Here is a 21,917-nt window from a genome sequence, read left to right as displayed (position 1 = left end):
TATATATATGTATATATATATATGTATATATATATATATATATATATATATATATATATATGTGTAGAGGGATCTATAGGGATCTGTAGGGATGCATGGTCTACCCTCTCTGTCCTATATATATATATATATATATATATATATATATATATATAGGGATCTGTAGTGATGCATGGTCTACCCTCTCTGTCCTGTATATATATATATATAGGGATCTGTAGGGATGCATGGTCTACCCTCTCTGTCCTGTATATATATATATATATGGATCTGTAGGGATGCATGGTCTATCCTCTCTGTCCTGTATATATATATATATATATAGGGATCTGTAGGGATGCATGGTCTACCCTCTCTGTCCTTTATATATATATATGGATCTGTAGGGATGCATGGTCTACCCTCTCTGTCCTGTATATATATATATATATATATATATATATATATATATATATATATATATATATATATATTATATATATATATATATATATATGGATCTGTAGGGATGCATGGTCTATCCTCTCTGTCCTGTATATATATATATATATATAGGGATCTGTAGGGATGCATGGTCTACCCTCTCTGTCCTGTATATATATATATAGGGATCTGTATGGATGCATGGTCTACCCTCTCTGTCCTGTATATATATATATAATATGGATCTGTAGGGATGCATGGTCTATCCTCTCTGTCCTGTATATATATATATAGGGATCTGTAGGGATGCATGGTCTACCCTCTCTGTCCTGTATATATATATATAGGGATCGATGCATGGTCTATCCTCTCTGTCCTGTATATTTATATAGGGATCTGTAGGGATGCATGGTCTATCCTCTCTGTCCTGTATATATATATATAGGGATCTGTAGGGATGCATGGTCTATCCTCTCTGTCCTGTATATTTATATAGGGATCTGTAGGGATGCATGGTCTACGCTCTCTGTCCTGTATATGTATATATATATAGGGATCTGTAGGGATGCATGGTCTATCCTCTCTGTCCTGTATATATATATATATATTTATAGGGATCTGTAGGGATGCATGGTCTATCCTCTCTGTCCTGTATATATATATATATAGGGATCTGTAGGGATGCATGGTCTATCCTCTCTGTCCTGTATATATATATATATATAGGGATCTGTAGGGATGCATGGTCTATCCTCTCTGTCCTGTATATATATATATATATATATATATATATATATAGGGATCTGTAGGGATGCATGGTCTATCCTCTCTGTCCTGTATATATATATATATATATATATAGGGATCTGTAGGGATGCATGGTCTATCCTCTCTGTCCTGTATATATATATATATATAGGGATCTGTAGGGATGCATGGTCTATCCTCTCTGTCCTGTATATATATATATATATATATATATAGGGATCTGTAGGGATGCATGGGTCTATCCTCTCCTCTCTGGGTACCAACAATGATTGGAGTGATGATGGGGATGCCAGGCCCCGCCCCCTCACCGCCCCTCTCACCAATTAGCGGACAGCTGTCCTTTCTTTCCCCATCCACCACTCTTATTGGCTGGCGGAGCCGCCGCTCAGCCCTTCTGCATCTTCGATTGGTCACTCGGAAAGGGGTGGCGGGGCTGTGTCTGCAGCGCAGCCCGGCGGGGGCACTGTGACCCGGAGCGGGTGTTTGCCCGTTGTGTGCCCGGTTTCGGGATGATGCTGAGCCGCCTTATGAGCGGAAGCAACCGCAGCCTGGACCTCCCGTGTGTGTGCACCGTGCGGCTGCTGGACGACTCGGAGTATACGTGTAATGTGCAGGTGAGAGAGAGCGGGGACCGGGGGGGGGGGGGGGGGGGGGGGGTGACCGAGCACGGCGGGGCCCGGGGAGGGGGGGGTCCACCTGTCTGGGTGTCATTGTCACCTTGTGATCGGACAATGCTGGGATCATTGATCAGGGATCGTCCGATCTCTCTGTGTGCTCCGATCCCCCACATGGAGGAAGATATATATATATATATATCATCACAGTATACAGAACACACGTGTCATGTGTCTGATATATACAATGTATACTTCTCTATATCTGATATATACAATGTATACTTCTCTATATCTGATATACAATGTATACTTCTCTATATCTGATATACAATGTATACTTCTCTATATCTGATATATACAATGTATACTTCTCTATATCTGATATATACAATGTATACTTCTCTATATCTGATATACAATGTATACTTCTCTATATCTGATATACAATGTATACTTCTCTATATATGATCTATAATGTATACTTCTCTGTATATGATCCATACAATGTATACTTCTCTGTATATGATCTATACAATGTATACTTCTTTATATCTGATATATACAATGTATACTTCTCTATATATGCTATATACAATGTATACTTCTCTATATCTGATATATACAATGTATACTTCTCTATATATGCTATATACAATGTATACTTCTCTATATCTGATATATACAATGTATACTTCTCTATATATGCTATATACAATGTATACTTCTCTATATCTGATATATACAATGTATACTTCTCTATATATGCTATATACAATGTACACTTCTCTATATCTGATATATACAATGTATACTTCTTTATATCTGATATATACAATGTATACTTCTCTATATATGCTATATACAATGTATACTTCTCTATATCTGATATATACAATGTATACTTCTCTATATATGCTATATACAATGTACACTTCTCTATATCTGATATATAATGTATACTTCTCTGTATATGATCTATACAATGTATACTTCTCTATATCTGATATATACAATGTATACTTCTCTATATATGCTATATACAATGTATACTTCTCTATATCTGATATATACAATGTATACTTCTCTATATATGCTATATACAATGTATACTTCTCTATATCTGATATATACAATGTATACTTCTCTATATATGATCTATAATGTATACTTCTCTATATATGATCTATAATGTATACTTCTCTATATATCATATACAATGTATACTTCTCTATATATGATGTATACAATGTATACTTCTCTATATCTGATACATAATGTATACTTCTCTATATATCATATACAATGTTTACTCCTCTACATATGATATATACAATGTATTCTTCTCTTTATATGATATATACAATATACAGTATATAGGGGTCCTGCATATGTACTCATGTGTTCTGTGTGATCAGATGACTTCTATATATCTGTAGTACTTTCCTGCACTGATATCCCAGGCTTACTCGGTAAATATTTATATATTTTTATATATATATATATATGTATATATATATATATATATATATATATATATATATATATATATATATATATATATATATATATATATCTTATATATAGTCCCCATGTGTTGTGTGTAGACTTCTCTATTTCTGTACTATTTGCCTTCTGTGCTGTCATCCCAGACTTGCTCTGTGTATATTGTATATAGGGGTTTCCCAAATATACAGAATAGGAAAGTCATGTATACACCCTCAGGTGATGTCCTCTATATATCTGTATATATGGGCTCTGTGTGATCAGCTGTATGACACACAATGGACCTCTCTATATTTGTACTCATCACTTCCTATGTTGCCACCCCAGGTTAGATTTGCATGTATGAGTATACAGTATATATAGAGGGATCCTACATATAGTGTACATGTGATTGTGTGTCTTTTATATGGATGGATTACTCACCTCCTGTGCTGTCATCACAAGTGTACTCTGTATATAGGGGTGTATATAGGGGTCCCTTGAGTATATAGAATAGTGGAAACTCATGAAGGCTCTTTCAGGTGGTATCCTCTAGATTTCCTTAATGTTACCTATATAGATCTCTTTTTTCTTGAATATTAAATATATGTACTAATATATACACACACACAGTATCTCACAAAAGCGAGTACACCCTTCAGTCACATTTTTTAAAATCTTTTCTTCTATCTTTTCATGTGACAACACTGAAGAAATGACACTTTGCTACAATGTAAAGTAGTGAGTGTACAGCTTGTATAACAGTGTAAATTTGCTGTCCCCTCAAAATAACTCAACACACAGCCATTAATGTCTAAACCACTGGCAACAAAAGTCAGTACACCCCTAAGTGAAAATGTCCAAATTGGGCCCAAAGTGTCAATATTTTGTGTGGCCACCATTATTTTCCAGCACTGCCTTAACCCTCTTGGGCATGGAGGTCACCAGAGCTTCACAGGTTGTCACTGGAGTCCTCTTCCCCTCCTCCATGATGACATCACAGAGCTGGTGGATGTTAGAGACCTTGCGCTCCTCCACCTTCCGTTTGAGGATGTCCCACAGATGATCAATAGGGTTTAGGTCTGGAGACATGCTTGGCCAGTCCATCACCTTTACCCTCAGCTTCTTTAGCGAGGCAGTGGTCGCAATCTCCTGTCATGCGAATTGGATCCGGAGAAATCCGCTTCCACATCCAATTCGCATAGGTGTTGAATACCAGCCTCAATGTTAGTACCCAGTACATTTAGGAAAGAATCCAGACCTTTTTTAAACCAATCTACTGAGCTGGCCAGAACCACCTCTGGAGGGAGTCTATTCCACATTTTCACAGCTCTTACTGTGAAGAAATCTTTCCGTATTTGGAGATTCCATCTTTTTTCCTCTAGACATAAAGAGAGCCCCCTTGTCCTCTGTGATGACCCTAAAGTGAATAACTCAACGCAACTCAGTTCACCATATGGACCCCTTATGTATTTATACATGGTGATCATATCCCCTTATGTATTTATATATGGAGATCATATCCCCCCTTATGTATTTATACATGGAGATCATATCCCCCCTTATGTATTTATATATGGAGATCATATCCCCCTTATGTATTTATATATGGAGATCATATCCCCCCTTATGTATTTATACATGGAGATCATATCCCCCCTTATGTATTTATATATGGAGATCATATCCCCCCTTATGTATTTATACACGGTGATCATATCCCCCTTATGTATTTATACATGGAGATCATATCCCCCTTATGTATTTATATATGGAGATCATATCCCCCCTTATGTATTTATACATGGTGATCATATCCCCTTATGTATTTATATATGGAGATCGTATCCCCCTTATGTATTTATACACGGTGATCATATCCCCCCCTTATGTATTTATACATGGAGATCATATCCCCCTTATGTATTTATATATGGTGATCATATCCCCCCTTATGTATTTATACATGGAGATCATATCCCCCTTATGTATTTATACATGGTGATCATATCCCCCCTTATGTATTTATACATGGTGATCATATCCCCCCTTATGTATTTATACATGGAGATCATATCCCCCCTTATGTATTTATACAGGGAGATCATATCCCCCCTGATGTATTTATACATGGAGATCATATCCCCCTTATGTATTTATATATGGAGATCATATCCCCCCTTATGTATTCACACATGGTGATCATCTCCCCCTTATGTATTTATACATGGAGATCATATTCCCCCTTATGTATTTTTTTAGGAATGCACCAAAATTTTGGCGGCCGAAAAAAATCGGCTGAAAATGGCGTTTTCGGCACTTTGCCGAAAGAGAAATCATGCCTATAATAGCGGAAAAAAAGGGGGGGCTGGGCGGGGCCCCGTCCCTGGTGCCACCCATTATGGGGGTGTCCTTCTGGCGCAGCCCAGTCCTCTCCTCTCTTCTCCTCCCCTCCCTCCCCCCTCGCCGCGATCTCCGTGTGTCATACATGGTGATCATATCCCCCCTTATGTATTTATACATGGTGATCATATCCCCCCTTATGTATTTATACATGGTGATCATATCCCCCCTTATGTATTTATACATGGTGATCATATCCCCCCTTATGTATTTATACATGGTGATCATATCTCCCCTTATGTATTTATACATGGAGATCATATCCCCCCTTATGTATTTACACATGGTGATCATATCTCCCCTTATGTATTTATACATGGAGATCATATCCCCCCTTATGTATTTATACATGGAGATCATATCCCCCCTTATGTATTTATATATGGAGATCATATCCCCCTTATGTATTTATACATGGAGATCTTATTCCCCCTTATATATTTATACATGGAGAACATATCCCCCCTTACGTATTTATACATGGAGATCATATCCCCCCTTATGTATTTATACATGGTGATCATATCCCCCCTTATGTATTTATACATGGAGATCATATCCCCCTTATGTATTTTTACATGGAGATCATATCCCCCTTATGTATTTATACATGGAGATCATATCCCCCCTTATGTATTTATACATGGAGATCATATCCCCCCCTTATGTATTTATACATGGAGATCATATCCCCCTTTTGTATTTATACACGGTGATCATATCCCCCTTATGTATTTATACATGGAGATCATATCCCCCTTATGTATTTATACATGGAGATCATATCCCCCTTTTGTATTTATACACGGTGATCATATCCCCCTTATGTATTTATATATGGAGATCATATCCCCCCTTATGTATTTATACATGGTGATCATATCCCCTTATGTATTTATATATGGAGATCGTATCCCCCTTATGTATTTATACACGGTGATCATATCCCCCTTATGTATTTATACATGGAGATCATATCCCCCTTATGTATTTATATATGGAGATCATATCCCCCCTTATGTATTTATACATGGTGATCATATCCCCTTATGTATTTATATATGGAGATCGTATCCCCCTTATGTATTTATACACGGTGATCATATCCCCCTTATGTATTTATACATGGTGATCATATCCCCCCCTTATGTATTTATACATGGAGATCATATCCCCCTTATGTATTTATATATGGTGATCATATCCCCCCTTATGTATTTATACATGGAGATCATATCCCCCTTATGTATTTATACATGGTGATCATATCCCCCCTTATGTATTTATACATGGTGATCATATCCCCCCTTATGTATTTATACAGGGAGATCATATCCCCCCTGATGTATTTATACATGGAGATCATATCCCCCTTATGTATTTATATATGGAGATCATATCCCCCTTATGTATTCACACATGGTGATCATCTCCCCCTTATGTATTTATACATGGAGATCATATTCCCCCCTTATGTATTTTTTTAGGAATGCACCAAAATTTTGGCGGCCGAAAAAAATCGGCTGAAAATGGCGTTTTCGGCACTTTGCCAAAAGAGAAATCATGCCTATAATAGCGGAAAAAAAGGGGGGGCTGGGCGGGGCCCCGTCCCTGGTGCCACCCATTATGGGGGTGTCCTTCTGGCGCAGCCCAGTCCTCTCCTCTCTTCTCCTCCCCTCCCTCCCCCCTCGCCGCGATCTCCGTGTGTCATACATGGTGATCATATCCCCCCTTATGTATTTATACATGGTGATCATATCTCCCCTTATGTATTTATACATGGAGATCATATCCCCCCTTATGTATTTACACATGGTGATCATATCTCCCCTTATGTATTTATACATGGAGATCATATCCCCCTTATGTATTTATACATGGAGATCATATCCCCCCTTATGTATTTATATATGGAGATCATATCCCCCTTATGTATTTATACATGGAGATCTTATTCCCCCTTATATATTTATACATGGAGAACATATCCCCCCTTACGTATTTATACATGGAGATCATATCCCCCCTTATGTATTTATACATGGAGATCATATCCCCCTTTTGTATTTATACATGGTGATCATATCCCCCCTTATGTATTTATACATGGAGATCATATCCCCCCTTATGTATTTATACATGGAGATCATATCCCCCTTTTGTATTTATACATGGTGATCATATCCCCCCTTATGTCTTTATACATGGAGATCATATCCCCCTTATGTATTTTTACATGGAGATCATATCCCCCTTATGTATTTATACATGGTGATCATATCCCCCTTATGTATTTATACATGGAGATCATATCCCCCCTTATGTATTTATACATGGAGATCATATCCCCCCTTATGTATTTATACATGGAGATCATATCCCCCTTTTGTATTTATACATGGTGATCATATCCCCCCTTATGTATTTATACATGGAGATCATATCCCCCTTATGTATTTATACATGGTGATCATATCCCCCTTATGTATTTATACATGGAGATCATATCCCCCCTTATATTTTTATACATAGAGATCATATCCCCCTTATGTATTTATACATGGAGATCATATCCCCCCTTATGTATTTATACATGGAGATCATATCCCCCTTATGTATTTATATATGGAGATCATATCCCCCTTTTGTATTTATACATGGTGATCATATCTCCCCTTATGTATTTATACATGGAGATCATATCCCCCCTTATGTATTTTTACATGGAGATCATATCCCCCTTATGTATTTATACATGGAGATCATATCCCCCCTTATGTATTTATACATGGAGATCATATCCCCCCTTATATATTTATACATGGTGATCATATCCCCCCTTATATATTTATACATGGAGATCTTATCCCCCCTTATGTATTTATACATGGAGATCATATCCCCCTTATGTATTTATACATGGAGATCATATCCCCCTTATGTATTTATACATGGAGATCATACCCCCCCTTATGTATTTATACATGGAGATCATATCCCCCTTATGTATTTATACATGGTAATCATATCTTCCCTTATGTATTTATACATGGAGATCATATCCCCCCCCCTCTATGTATTTATACATGGAGATCATATCCCCCTTATGTATTTATACATGGAGATCTTATCCCCCCCTTATGTATTTATACATGTAGATCATATCCCCCCCTTATGTATTTATACATGTAGATCATATCCCCCCTTATGTATTTATACATGGAGATCATATCTCCCCTTATGTATTTATACATGGAGATCATATCCCCCCCCCTATGTATTTATACACGGAGATCATATCCCCCCCCTTATGTATTTATACATGGAGATCATATCCCCCCCCCCCTTATGTATTTATACATGAAGATCATATCCCCCTTATGTATTTATACATGTAGATCATATCCCCCCTTATGTATTTATACATGGAGATCATATCTCCCCTTATGTATTTATACATGGAGTTCATATCCCCCTTATGTATTTATACATGGAGATCTTACCCCCCCCCCCTATGTATTTATACATGGAGATCATATCCCCCTTATGTATTTATACATGGAGTTCATATCCCCCTTATGTATTTATACATGGAGATCATATCCCCCTTTAATCTCCTCTTCTCAAGACAGAATAAATTCAGTTCCTCTAATCTTTCCTCATAGCTGATCTCCTCCATGCCTCTTATCAGTTTGGTTGCTCTTCTCTGCACTTTCTCCAGTTCCCTGATATCCTTTTTGAGAACTGGAGCCCAAAACTGAACTGCATATTCCAGATGATACTAAGGATTCACCTTTTTTTATATTTTATGTAGAGGTGAACTAACACTTTAACAATATTTACATGCATGTTTTTAGACTTTTATAAAAAATACATTTTCTAAACAAAAATCTGTAGAATGGCTCAGCGTTCCTTCGGTGTGCGGAAACGTGCACGTGTGATCGACATCCCCGAGACGATCGCTGGGCAGGTGTATAAAAAGAACATTGTCAGGTGTGAAATGTGACTTTCCAGAGAATGGTGGGTTCAATCCGGAGTCCCGGATCTACTAAGTGCTTTGTGACCTTTTCGGAGTGTCCCATGTCTGCGGTGAGCGGAGCTGATCCATAATTTAGTACAGCAAAGTGCATCCTCCTATAGGAACCAATCAGAAATCGCCTTTCACCGTTCTGATCTTTGTAAATTGATGGAATCTGATCGATTGCTGTAGGCAAGTGCCTGTCATTGCTGTTTGTGGCTGCTTAGTAAATTTTGCTGTATTTGTCAAGCATGCTCTTTCCTACAAAGCTTTGTTTATTAACCTCTTCACAATGGAAGTTAAAGCAAAATGCTCCAACACCGTTTGCAACTTTGACAGGTGTTAATAGTCGCATCGTTATTACACGTGTGTGCGTGTTATTTGTTGTATGTACCTGTAGTACGGACCAGAAACAATAGTGTGCTCTTTGCTTTTTTCTATACTACCTAAAATCCGCCGAAACTGACAATGATACTAAATGAAAAATGTTTTTAAAGCGTGACTCCACTTTTGTTGAGAAAAAGACCCTCCCCCTCTGCGTGATCTGTGTACAGCGGGGGGGGGGGGGAATAATGATTTTATCCCCTGCAGATTGTGTAAGTTTGCCCACTTACAAAGAAATGAAGCGTCTATCATTTTTATCATAGGTGTATTTTATATAATGTAGAAAAATTGATCCGCACTTCCGGTTGTTGCTCTTAAAATTTCTTAATTTTATTGAATAGCCCACGCGTTCAATTTATAACATTTGTATCGTGTGATTTTTCTGGATTTTTGGTTGATATTCTGTCTCAATTATATAAAATACTAATTTATGACTAAGGCCTTATAGGCTGAAACGCTGATTAAGTCAGTTGGCGCGTTTCAGCCAATAAGGCCTTAGTCATAAATTAGTATTTTATATAATGGAGACAGAATATCAACCAAAAATCCAGAAAAAAAAAACACAATACAAATGTTATAAATTGAGTTGCAGTTCAGTGAGTAAAATAAGTATTTGATCCCCAAGCAAAACATGACTTAGTAGTTGGTGGAGAAACCCTTGTTGGCCACCACAGAGGTCAGACGTTCTAGTAGTTGGTGACCAGGTTTGCACACATCTCAGGAGGGATTTTGGGTCCACTCTTCTCTAAATCCTTAAGGTTTCTTGGCTGTCGCTTGGCAACTCGAAGTTCAGCTCCCTCCATGAATTTTCTATAGGATTAAGGTCTGGAGACTGACTAGGCCACTCCATGACCTTTATGTGCTTCTTCTTGAGCCACTCCTTTGTTGCCTTGGCGTATGTTTTGGGTCATTGTCATGCTGGAAGACCCATCCATGACCCATCTTCAGTGTTCTGGCTGAGGGAAGAAGGTTCTCATCCAAGATTTTACAATACATGGCCCCGTCCATTGGCTCCTCAATGCGGCAAAGTCGGCCTGTATCTTTAGCAGAAAAACCGCCCCAAAGCATCATGTTTCCACCTCCGTGCTTGACTGTAGGGATGGTGTTCTTGAGGTCATAGTCAGCATTTTTCTTCCTCCAAACACGGCAAGTCGAGTTAATGCCAAAGAACTCAATTTTGGTCTCATCTGACCACAGCACTTCCTCCCAATCCTTCTCTGAATCATTTAGATGTTCATTGGCAAACTTCAGACGGTCCTGTACACGTGTCTTCCTGAGGAGGGGGACCTTGCGGGGGCTGCAGGATTTCAATCCATGGCGGCATATTATGTTACTAATCGTTTGTTCGGTGACTGTGGTCTCAACTGCCTTGAGATCATTCACAAGTTCCTCCCGTGTAGTTATGGGCAGATCCCTCACTTTTCTCATGATCATCCTCACCCCATGAGGCGAAATCTTACATGGAGCTCCAGACTGAGGGCGATTGATGGTTATTTTGTATTTCTTTTATCTGCGAATAATCGCTCCAACAGTTGTCTCCTTCTCACCAAGCTTCTTGCTGATGGTCTTGTAGACCATTCCAGCCTTGTGCAGGTCTACAATCTTCTCCCTGACGTCCTCTGACAGCTCTTTGGTCTTCCCCATGATGGTGAGGTTTGAATGGAAGAAAGAAATTCTGTGGACAGGTGTCTTTTATACACATAACGAGTTGTCGTTAGGAGAACCTTCCTACATTGACAGGACTAATCTGTGGACCACATGAGCACCTACTGTAGCCAGTCTGTGGGGGGCAGAATTATTGTTGGTTGGTAGGGAAAGAAATGCTTATTTTACTCACTGAACTGCAACTCCATTTATAACATTTGTATCATGTGTTATTTCTGGATTTTTGGTTGATATTCTGTCTCTATCATTTAAAATACACCTATGATAAAAAATATAGACCCTTCATTTCTTTGTAAGTGGGCAAAACTTACACAATCTGCAGTGAATCAAATCATTATTTTCCCCACTGTATATTGCAGGGATTGTAACAAACTTTGTAGCAGATTCCTACCTTTTTTTATTCTGAAGAAATAGCTATTTGTTTCTCTGTGTCTGTGTAGAGAGTGAATGTGAACGGGAGCGACTTTATAATTATCAATCAGCTCCTGCACCTGCAGGACAGTAACGAGGAAAGTGTCAGGGTCTACATCACTTTAGGTATGATTTCCCTTTGTGAGTATGTCACCAAAAATGACATTTTTGTTGCAGGGGATGCTCAAAATCTGACTTGTATCTTAGTGCAGACTTCTGTAAAAATCAGTGAGCCAATCGCACAAGCAGGAAATTACATTTCGGGGGGGGGGGGGCACTCTGTATACCATTTGTGTACAGAACACCTCCAGGCGGCCATATTGCATTTTCACAGAACATTTACAACGGCTGCAGAATGTAAAGGAACGGTCATTTTAAAAATATTCGACTACAATATGACTTGTGTCGCAAATGTGTACACTAGATTATTTTGTTTTTATTTGCTTCTTATTTTCCCCACAAAAGTGGAGTTACCCCTTAAGGGCCGGTTCACACTGGTCCGACTTCCAGAGCACAAGTCGCATGACATGTCAAAATCAATGGTTCCCTGTGAGAGCCGTCATAACTGGTCCGACTTTTAAAATGCTCCCTGCGCTACTTTGGTCTGACTTGGGCACGATTTCTGCCCTTTCATTTAAATGTAAGTTGCATCCAAGTCGGATCGTCATCTTAACCGATCCAACTTATGGCATGCGACTTGTGCTCTGAGGATCTTGAGGACCAACCTCACGCCAAAATTAAAGGAGAAAAAAATATTGCCCCCCCCCCCCCCCAAGACCATACCAGAACCTTCGGTCTGGTATAGATTTTGAGGGAAAACCCCACGCCAAAAGAAAAAAAAAAAAAAAAAAAAAAAAAAACGGCGTGAGGTCCCCCCGAATCCATATCAGACCCTTATCCAAGCACGCAGCCTGGCAGGTCAGGAACGGGGGGGACAAGCGAGTGCCCCCCTGGATCATACCAGGCCACATGCCTTCAACATGTGGGGGCTCTGCGCCCCCCCGCCCCAAAGCACCTCTTCCCCATGTTGATGGGGACAAGGGCTTCTTCCCAACACCCGTGAGTGGTGATTGTGGGGGGCTGCTGCGGGCAGGGGGCTTATCGGGCCCCCAGATTCTTCTTCTTCCTCCTCTTCCTTCTCCTTCTTCTTTTTCTTCTTCTTCTTCCTCCTTCTTCTTCCTCCTTCTTCCTTCTTCTTCTTCCTTTTTCTTCCTTCTTCTTCTTTCTCCTTCTTCTTTCTTCTTCTTCTTTCTTCGTCTTCCTTTTTCTTCCTTCTTCCTTCTTCTTCCTTCTTCCTTCTTCTTCCTTCTTCCTCCTTCTTCCTTCTTCTTCTTCCTTTTTCTTCTTTCTTCTTCTTTCTCCTTCATCTTTCTTCTTCTTCTTCTTCTTCCTTCTTCCTCCTTCTTCCTTCTTCTTCTTCCTTTTTCTTCCTTCTTCTTCTTTCTCCTTCTTCTTTCTTCTTCTTCTTTCTTCGTCTTCCTTTTTCTTCCTTCTTCCTTCTTCTTCCTTCTTCCTCCTTCTTCCTTCTTCTTCTTCCTTTTTCTTCTTTCTTCTTCTTTCTCCTTCATCTTTCTTCTTCTTCTTCTTCCTTCTTCCTCCTTCTTCCTTCTTCTTCTTCCTTTTTCTTCTTTCTTCTTCTTTCTCCTTCATCTTTCTTCTTCTTCTTCTTCTTCTTCCTCCTTCTTCCTTCTTCTTCTTTCTCCTTCTTCTTTCTTCTTCTAACTTTGCCGCCGCCAACCTGCTCAAAATAAGAAAACCAATGCTGCTCCAATGCCGGATCCCGCGGTTATGTCAGCGACGGTTTCTGCCAGTTCTTATATACAGTGGATATGAAAAGTCTACACACCCCGGGTGTTAAAATGTCCGGTTTCTGTGATGTAAAAGAATAAGACAAAGATAAATCATTTCAGAACTTTTTCCACCTTTAATGTGACCCATAAACTGTACAACTCCATTGAAAAACAAACTGAAATCTTTTAGGTGAAGGGAAGTAAAAATAAAAAATAAAATAATACAGTTGCATAAGTGAGCACACCCTTACACTAATACTTTGTTGAAGCTCCTTTTGATTTTATTGCAGCACTCCGTCTTTTTGTGTCAGATGGCACATCCTGACTTGGCAATATTTGCCCGCTCTTCTTTGCAAAAACACTCCAAGTCTGTCAGATTGCGAGGGCATCTCCTGTGCACAGCCCTCTTCTCATCAAAAAGAAAAAAGGCACCCGGTACTAGTGTCCGGGTACGGGGTTACCTTAGCAGCACTTATGATTATCAATCACAAATAAACTGGGTTGCCAGTAAATTGAATGATTCACTTTATTTGAATGGTTAAAAAACATTAAACATTGGGCAACACACTTAATTAAAATGTACGTAAATAGAGCGCAGTCGGACCAGAAGGGCCCTGTTACTGCGGCTAAAGTTTAATAATAGGCCTGACAACAACAAGCACACAACAAATGGCAGCGCCCGGACGCTGGAAGGATCTTGCCAGTGGCTGACAGGTAAAAAATAATCAAGTTGATGTGGCTAATTTGGAATCAGTTAATATTACATCAATGTACACTATTGGCCGAAAGGTACCTGTCAGCAGCAAGAAAGATCCTTTAGGGATAGGTGGGAATGGTGGTGGGAGAGGGGGTTGGGTGGTGCTGACTACTGCCAACTTGGCTTGGATGCTAAGCAATGAAATTGCAAGGCTATTTGTTATAGTTAGAAGGCAGTAGAAGTCCACATAATGATGACCAGATCCTGGGAATATTGGAGGGAGGATCAAGGATGTTATTAGGAAAGATGCAGTAAAGGAATAATTGTCCTTTGGGCAGTTTAGGTAAAAGTCACTAGTGTTAACATAATAAGTGTAGAGAATGTTATAACCAAACTTTTTCAGATGAAAATAGTGATATTGGACTTTACCATTTGTAGCCTCAATTATCCTCTGAGGACCGCTCTGGGCCGGTCATTCATAATGCTGCCCTCCTGATGAGACGGAGAATTGGTGAGGGGATGCGGCTCCGATGCAAATAGCAGCAGCTGGAGGGACGGCGGGATCATTAAAGCGGTGTTCCGGCCGAAATTATACTTTTTAAATAAAAATACCCCTATAATACACAAGCTTAATGTATTCTAGTAAAGTTAGTCTGTAAACTAAGGTCTGTTTTGTTAGTTTATAGCAGTAGTTTGTTATTTTATAAACTTACAGCAGGCCGTGGCCATCTTAAGTGTGGGCATCTGAAGCCAGACTGTATTTCTTCCTGGATCTCATCCTTGCAGATCTCGCACATGCTCAGTGCAGCACAAGCAGTGTAATAGGTTTCAGGTCAGGTTTCCATAGCAAAGGCAGTTTCAGAGGAAGTTGCCTCCCCTTCCCAGAAGGCATTGCAAACAGGAAATGATGCGATGGGCCACGGCCAGGGAGGAGGAAGTGAAAAATGAATACAGCAGATATACAGTAGGTGCTGAGAAAAAAAATAAAAAAATATCCAATTTGTTTACAGTGCACAGTTTAGTGAGGGATGCTGAAGAGTTGTAAAAGTGGGTGGAACTCCACTTTAAGTGTACACCGCGATCTCTACCTCCCAGTCAGAACGCTGCTGTTGTAATCACCTACAGGTAGAGGTCCTCCGGCTCCTGATATTCCTCCTAGGGGCTTGGATCCACTGCCAGTTAGTGGAGGAAATCAAGTTCGTGCGGATGCTGGATTGGCGTTAGTGAAATAGGTTTGGTCGGAGCAGTCAGCTGTCAGCAGCTATCTCTCACATCGTCTCATCCAATGAACTCGCACACACACAGTGCCCAGCGCCCGTGGCGTGTCAGCGTTGATGACGTCAACGTGTTTCGCTATTGCCGATAGCGTAGCTTCATCTCGGACGACTCCAGGGCTGGTGAGGACGCTCCTCTTGTATCGTCGTCTTGTATCGTCGGCTGCGATCAATCACCGCCCTGCAATGTTTAGGTTTTGATACATGTGGATCTCAATAGATTAATCACATTTGTATGTTTCTGTCAGGAAATTTTCCGTTTGTTGTTTGTAAAAGGTAATCTTCTCATCACCCCACAGATTTTCAATGGGATTCAGGTCTGGGCTCTGGCTGGGCCATTCCAAAATTTGAATCTTCTTCTGGTGAAGCCATTCCTTTTGTTGATTTGGATGTAGGCTTTGAGTCATTGGGGTTGATTTACTAAAGGCCAAAAGACTGTGCACTTTGGAAAGTGCAGTTGCACACGGCAAGAGCAGTTGCTCCAGAGTTTAGTAAATGAGCAGAGGCTCAGCTGACTTTCATCAACCAATCATGTGCAAGCAAAAAATGCTGTTTTTTTATTTTCCTTGCATGTGATTGGGTATTCTTTGCAAAGTGAAGCTTTACCTCATTTACTAAGCTCTGGCGCAACTGCACTTGCAGAGTGCAATTGCACTTTCCAAGGTGCACAGTCTATTGGCCTTTAGTAAATCAACCCCATGGTCATGCTGAAATATGAAGTTCCTCTTAATGTTCAGCTTTCTAGCTGAAGCCTGAAGGTTTTGTGCCAATGTTGACTGGTATTTGGAACTGTTCATAATTCCCTCTACCTTGACTAAGGCCCCTTTTCCAGCTGAAGAAAAACAGCCTCAAAGCATAATGCTGCCCCCGCCATGCTTCACAGTGGTTATGGTGTTATTTTGGTCATGTGCAGTGTTTTTTTTGTGCCAAATATATCTTTTGGAATTATGGCCAAAAAGTTCATCATTGGTATCAGTGGGAGGAATAGTGCCCCATCATTGGTATCAGTGGGAGGAATAGTGGCCCATCATTGGTGTCAGTGGGAGGAATAGTGCCCCATCATTGGTGTCAGTGGCGGGAATAGTGCCCCATCATTGGTATCAGTGGGAAGAATAGTGCCCCATCATTGGTATCCGTGGGAGGAATAGTGTCCCATCATTGTTGTCAGTAGGAGGAATAGTGTCCCATCATTGTTGTCAGTGGGAGGAATAGTGCCCCATCATTGGTATCAGTGGAAGGAGAAGTGCCCCATCTTTGGTATCAGTAGGAGGAAAAGTGCCCCATCATTGGTGTCAGTGGAAGAAGTGCCCCAGCATTGGTATCAGTGGGAGGAATAGTGTCCCTTCATTGGTGTCAGTGGGAGGAATAGTGCCCCATCATTGGTGTCAGTGGAAGGAGAAGTGCCCCATCATTGGTATCAGTGGGAGGAATAGTGCCCCATCATTGGTATCAGTGGGAAGAATAGTGTCCCATCATTGGTATCAGTGGGAGGAATAGTGTCCCATCATTGGTGTCAGTGGGAGGAATATTGCCCCATCATTGGTATCAGTGGGAGGAATAGTGCCTCATCATTGGGAGGAATAGTGCCCCATCATTGGTATCAGTGGGAGGAATAGTGCCCCATCATTGGTGTCAGTGGGAGGAATAGTGCCCCATCATTGGTATCAGTGGGAGGAATAGTGCCCCATCATTGGTATCAGTGGAAGAAGAAGTGCCCCATCATTGATATCAGTGGGAGGAATAGTGCCCCATCATTGGTGTCAGTGGAAGAAGAAGTGCCCCATTATTGGTATCAATGGGAGGAATAGTGCCCCAAGGGCTGCAAAGGCATGCAAAGCACCACGTCCGGCCCATGGGGGCCACTGTTCAGAGACCACTGCAATAGATGAAGAGTTACTCTAACAACATGTGAGATCTAAACAATCTATGTAAATTTATAAAAAACTTCTGCCCACATTTGCATTACTTTCAGTAGAGCCCTTGTATGTGTATACTAGAGATGCACAATTAATTGTTAAAAAACGTAATCTCGATTCACCCCCCCCCCCCTCACGATCTCTATGCAGAATTTCCCGGATTCATTCATATAACAAGTGTAGAGAATTCTCTGCTCACTCAGCTGTCAAAACAAAAACAACAGGCAGCATTGTGGGCTGGTATATAACTATAAACATTGTAACTTTTCCTTCTTGGATCAAAGAAATGAACTTTGGTCTGTCATGAGGGAAGTTTAACCACTTATGCCCCGTACACACGGTCGGACTTTGTTCGGACATTCCGACAACAAAATCCTAGGATTTTTTCCGACGGATGTTGGCTCAAACTTGTTTTGCATACACACGGTCGGAAAATCTGATCGTTCTAAACGCGGTGACGTAAAACACGTACGTCGGGACTATAAACAGGGCAGTGGCCAATAGCTTTCATCTCTTTATTTATTCTGAGCATGCGTGGCATTTTGTGCGTCGGATTTGTGTACACACCATCGGAATTCCCGACAACGGATTTTGTTGTCGGAAAATTTTATCTCCTGCTCTCAAACTTTGTGTGTCGGAAAATCCGATGGAAAATGTCCGATGGAGCCCACACACGGTCGGAAATTTCCGACAACACGCTCCGATCGGACATTTTCCATCGGAAAATCCAACCGTGTGTACGGGGCATTAAACTGATTGCAAACCAACAAAAAACCCTGCAAGACAAAGAGGCCTAATGAGCCAGTATGACACGAGCCGTTGCTTCAGTGCGCATGCGCGGATGACGTCCGGACGCGCTGATACAGGGAATATCTCCTAAACCGCGCACGTTTAGGAGATATCCGGGGTAGCCTTATTATAGGGTTACCTGTAGTAAAAAGTGTTCTGTAAGGGTTTACAACCACTTTAAGCCCTCATGCACACAGGCTGTTAAAAAAACGTTATGAAAACGCCAGTATCTTTGCAGTGATTTTTTTTAACTTTTTTCAGCGTTTTTGCAATAGCGTTTTTTAGCGTTTTTGAGCGTTTTTCCGCGTTAGCGTTTTTGAGCGTTTTTTTTTTTCAAATTTTTTTTTTTTCAATGGATCAAAAACGCTAAAAAACGTTGGTGAATGACGTTTTTGAGCGTTTTTGAGCGTTAGAGCGTTTTTACAGCTGAAATACGTCTCTCGGAACCCACTGGTCCTGGGTTTTTTTTACAGCTTAAAAACGCCTATGCCACTTGCAGCTCAAAAACGCCTAGGTGGGCATGAAGCCATAGACTAACATAGACAGGCCTTTTTAAGCTGCAAAAAAAGCTCAAAAAAGCAGCTGTAAAAACGTCCGTGTGCATGAGGACTAAAGACTAAACTTTTCTGACACTTGTTTCTTGCAAAGTTAAAATCAGTATTTTTTGCTAGAAAATTACTTGAAACCCCCAAACATTATAATTTTATATATATATATATATATATATATATATATATATATATATATATATATATATATTTTAGCAGAGACCCTAGAGAATAAAACAGTGATTGTTGCAATATTTTATGTCACACTGTATAATGTGAAAGATGGTGTTAGGCCGTGAGAATCGTGATCTTTAACCACTTCGCGCCCGCTGGCCATCATATGACGTCCTTGACTTTGTGCAGGTATATCTGAATGATGGGTGCAGCTACAGGCATCATTCAGCCGGCGATTCCCTACACCATAAGAACAATCATGGCAGCTGTTCCGCCGCTTGATCGTTTTTTACGGGTGACGAGAGGGGACGTCCCCCCCCCCCTCCCGCCGCCCTCCGGTGCTTGTACCGACTCACCGCTTCCATCGGTGAGTCAGAGAACGGATCCACCGGCCCCGGATGTTTACCATAGAGATTTCCGGCGGACCAGATGGTTGCCGGAGTCCTTATGATCGTTCTCATATCTCACTGTAAAGAGGACCGATCGTGTCATATTCCTATTACAAGGGATGTTTACATTCCTTGTAATAGGAAAAAAAGTGATTAAAAAAAAAAAATGTATTTAAAAAAAGTGTCAATTAAAAAAAAAAAAAAATTTAAAGCGCCCCGTCCCCGTGGTGCTCGCACGCAGAAGCGAATGCATGCGTAAGTCCCGCCCACTTATGAAAACTGTGTTCAAACCACACATGTGAGGTCTCGCTGCGAACGTTAGAGTAATAATTCTATCCCTAGACCTCCTCTGTAACTCAAAACATGTAACCAGTAAAAAAACGTAAAGCGTCGCCTATAGGGATTTTTTAAGTACCAAAGTTTGGCACCATTCCACGAGCGTGTGCAATTTTGAAGTGTGACATGTTAGGTATCTATTTACTCGGTGTAACTTCATCTTTTCCATTATGCACAAAAAATTGGGCTAACTTTACTGATTTTTTTTTTTTTTTTGAAAGCACAAAACTGTCGTCCCCCCCCCCCCCCCAAAAAAAAAACGCGTTTGAAAAAAATTGCTGCGCAAATACCGTGCGAGATAAAAAGTTGCAATGACCGCCATTGTATTCTCTAGGGTCTTTGCTAAAAAAAAAAAAAAAAACACATATAATGTTTGGGGGTTCTATGTAATTTTCTAGCAAAAAAAAATTGATGATTTTTATATGTAGGAGAGAAATGTCAGAATTGGCCTGGGTGGCAAGGGGTTAATCCAAGCAAAAAAAAAAATGTGATTCTCATTTTAGCCAGAATCGTGCAGCACTAGTGTATACAGTATGTGTGTGTGTGTATATATATATATACAGTAAAACCTTAGATTGCGAGCATAATTTGTTCCAGAAACATGCTTGTAATCCAAAGCACTTGTATATCAAAGCGAATCTCCCCATAAGAAATAATGGAAATTCAAATGATTCGTTCCACAACCATTTATTCATAAATCCTTCAGTTTTTAGTCCATATAAAAAGATTAGAGCGATGTGATGGGTTGTGCAACCATAAAATGTCCATCCACAGATGGAAGCCTCCACAAGGGGATCAGAAGCAAAATCCAGCAGGAGCTCCAGAGTATAAAAGAGAAGAGAGGAGCCTCTTATGCCCCGTACACACGGTCGGATTTTCGGATGGAAAATGTGTGATAGGACCTTGTTGTCGGAAATTCCGACCGTGTGTGGGCTCCATCACACATTTTCCATCAGAATTTCCGACACACAAAGTTTGAGAGCAGGCTATAAAATTTTCCGACAACAAAATGCGTTGTCGGAAATTCCGATCGTGTGTACACAAATCCGACGCACAAAGTGCCACGCATGCTCAGAATAAATTAAGAGACGAAAGCTATTGGCCACTGCCCCGTTTATAGTCCCGACGTACGTGTTTTACGCCACCGCGTTCAGAACGATCGGATTTTCCGACAACTTTGTGCGACCGTGTGTATGCAAGACAAGTTTGAGCCAACATCCGTCGTAAAAAATCCAAGGATTTTGTTGTCAGAATGTCCGATCAATGTCCGACCGTGTGTACGGGGCATTAGTGTAGCAATATGTTGCTAAATGTTGCACCTTCATTGAATGTAACCACTTAAATTGCTACACTTAGAGGCTCCTCTCTTCTCTTTTATACCCAGTTGTGACATGACGCTACTTGTATATCAAGTTAAAATTTATTTTATAATTTTGCTTGTCTTGCAAAATGCTCTCAAACCAAGGTTTTACTGTGTGTGTGTATATATATCTATATAGATATAGATATATCTATATGGATAGATAGATCTATCTCTCTATCTATCTATCTATCTATCTATCTCTCTATCTATCTATCTATCTATCTATCTATCTATCTATCTATCTATCTATCTATCTATCTATCTATCTATCTATCTATCTATCTATCTATCTATCTATCTAGATATATATATATATACACACACAGTATATGACATTGGTAGAAGCCTGTGATATATATATATATATACACACACACACAGTATATGACATTGGTAGAAGCCTGTGATAAAACTATTTTGCAGACTAATGAACTTATTCCAATGACTGTGTATTGTATAATGGACTTCAA

The 21,917-nt window shown here is 40.1% G+C and overlaps 1 protein-coding gene across 1 annotated transcript in view; it reads left to right on the top strand.

The window, feature by feature from the left end:
• The first annotated feature begins 1,601 nt into the window (after positions 1 to 1,601).
• Positions 1,602 to 21,917, top strand: part of FRMD5 (FERM domain containing 5) — a 155,005-nt gene continuing 134,689 nt past the window's right edge. The window contains exon 1 of the mRNA XM_073618251.1: positions 1,602 to 1,805. Within this exon, the coding sequence (XP_073474352.1) occupies positions 1,701 to 1,805 (105 nt within the window). The 5' untranslated portion in view covers positions 1,602 to 1,700. The remainder of the gene's footprint in view (positions 1,806 to 21,917) is intronic.

Source organism: Aquarana catesbeiana, linkage group LG03, assembly GCF_042186555.1.
Source record: "Aquarana catesbeiana isolate 2022-GZ linkage group LG03, ASM4218655v1, whole genome shotgun sequence".
Lineage (NCBI taxonomy): Eukaryota > Metazoa > Chordata > Amphibia > Anura > Ranidae > Aquarana > Aquarana catesbeiana.
This window is presented reverse-complemented; position numbering and strand designations above follow the sequence as displayed.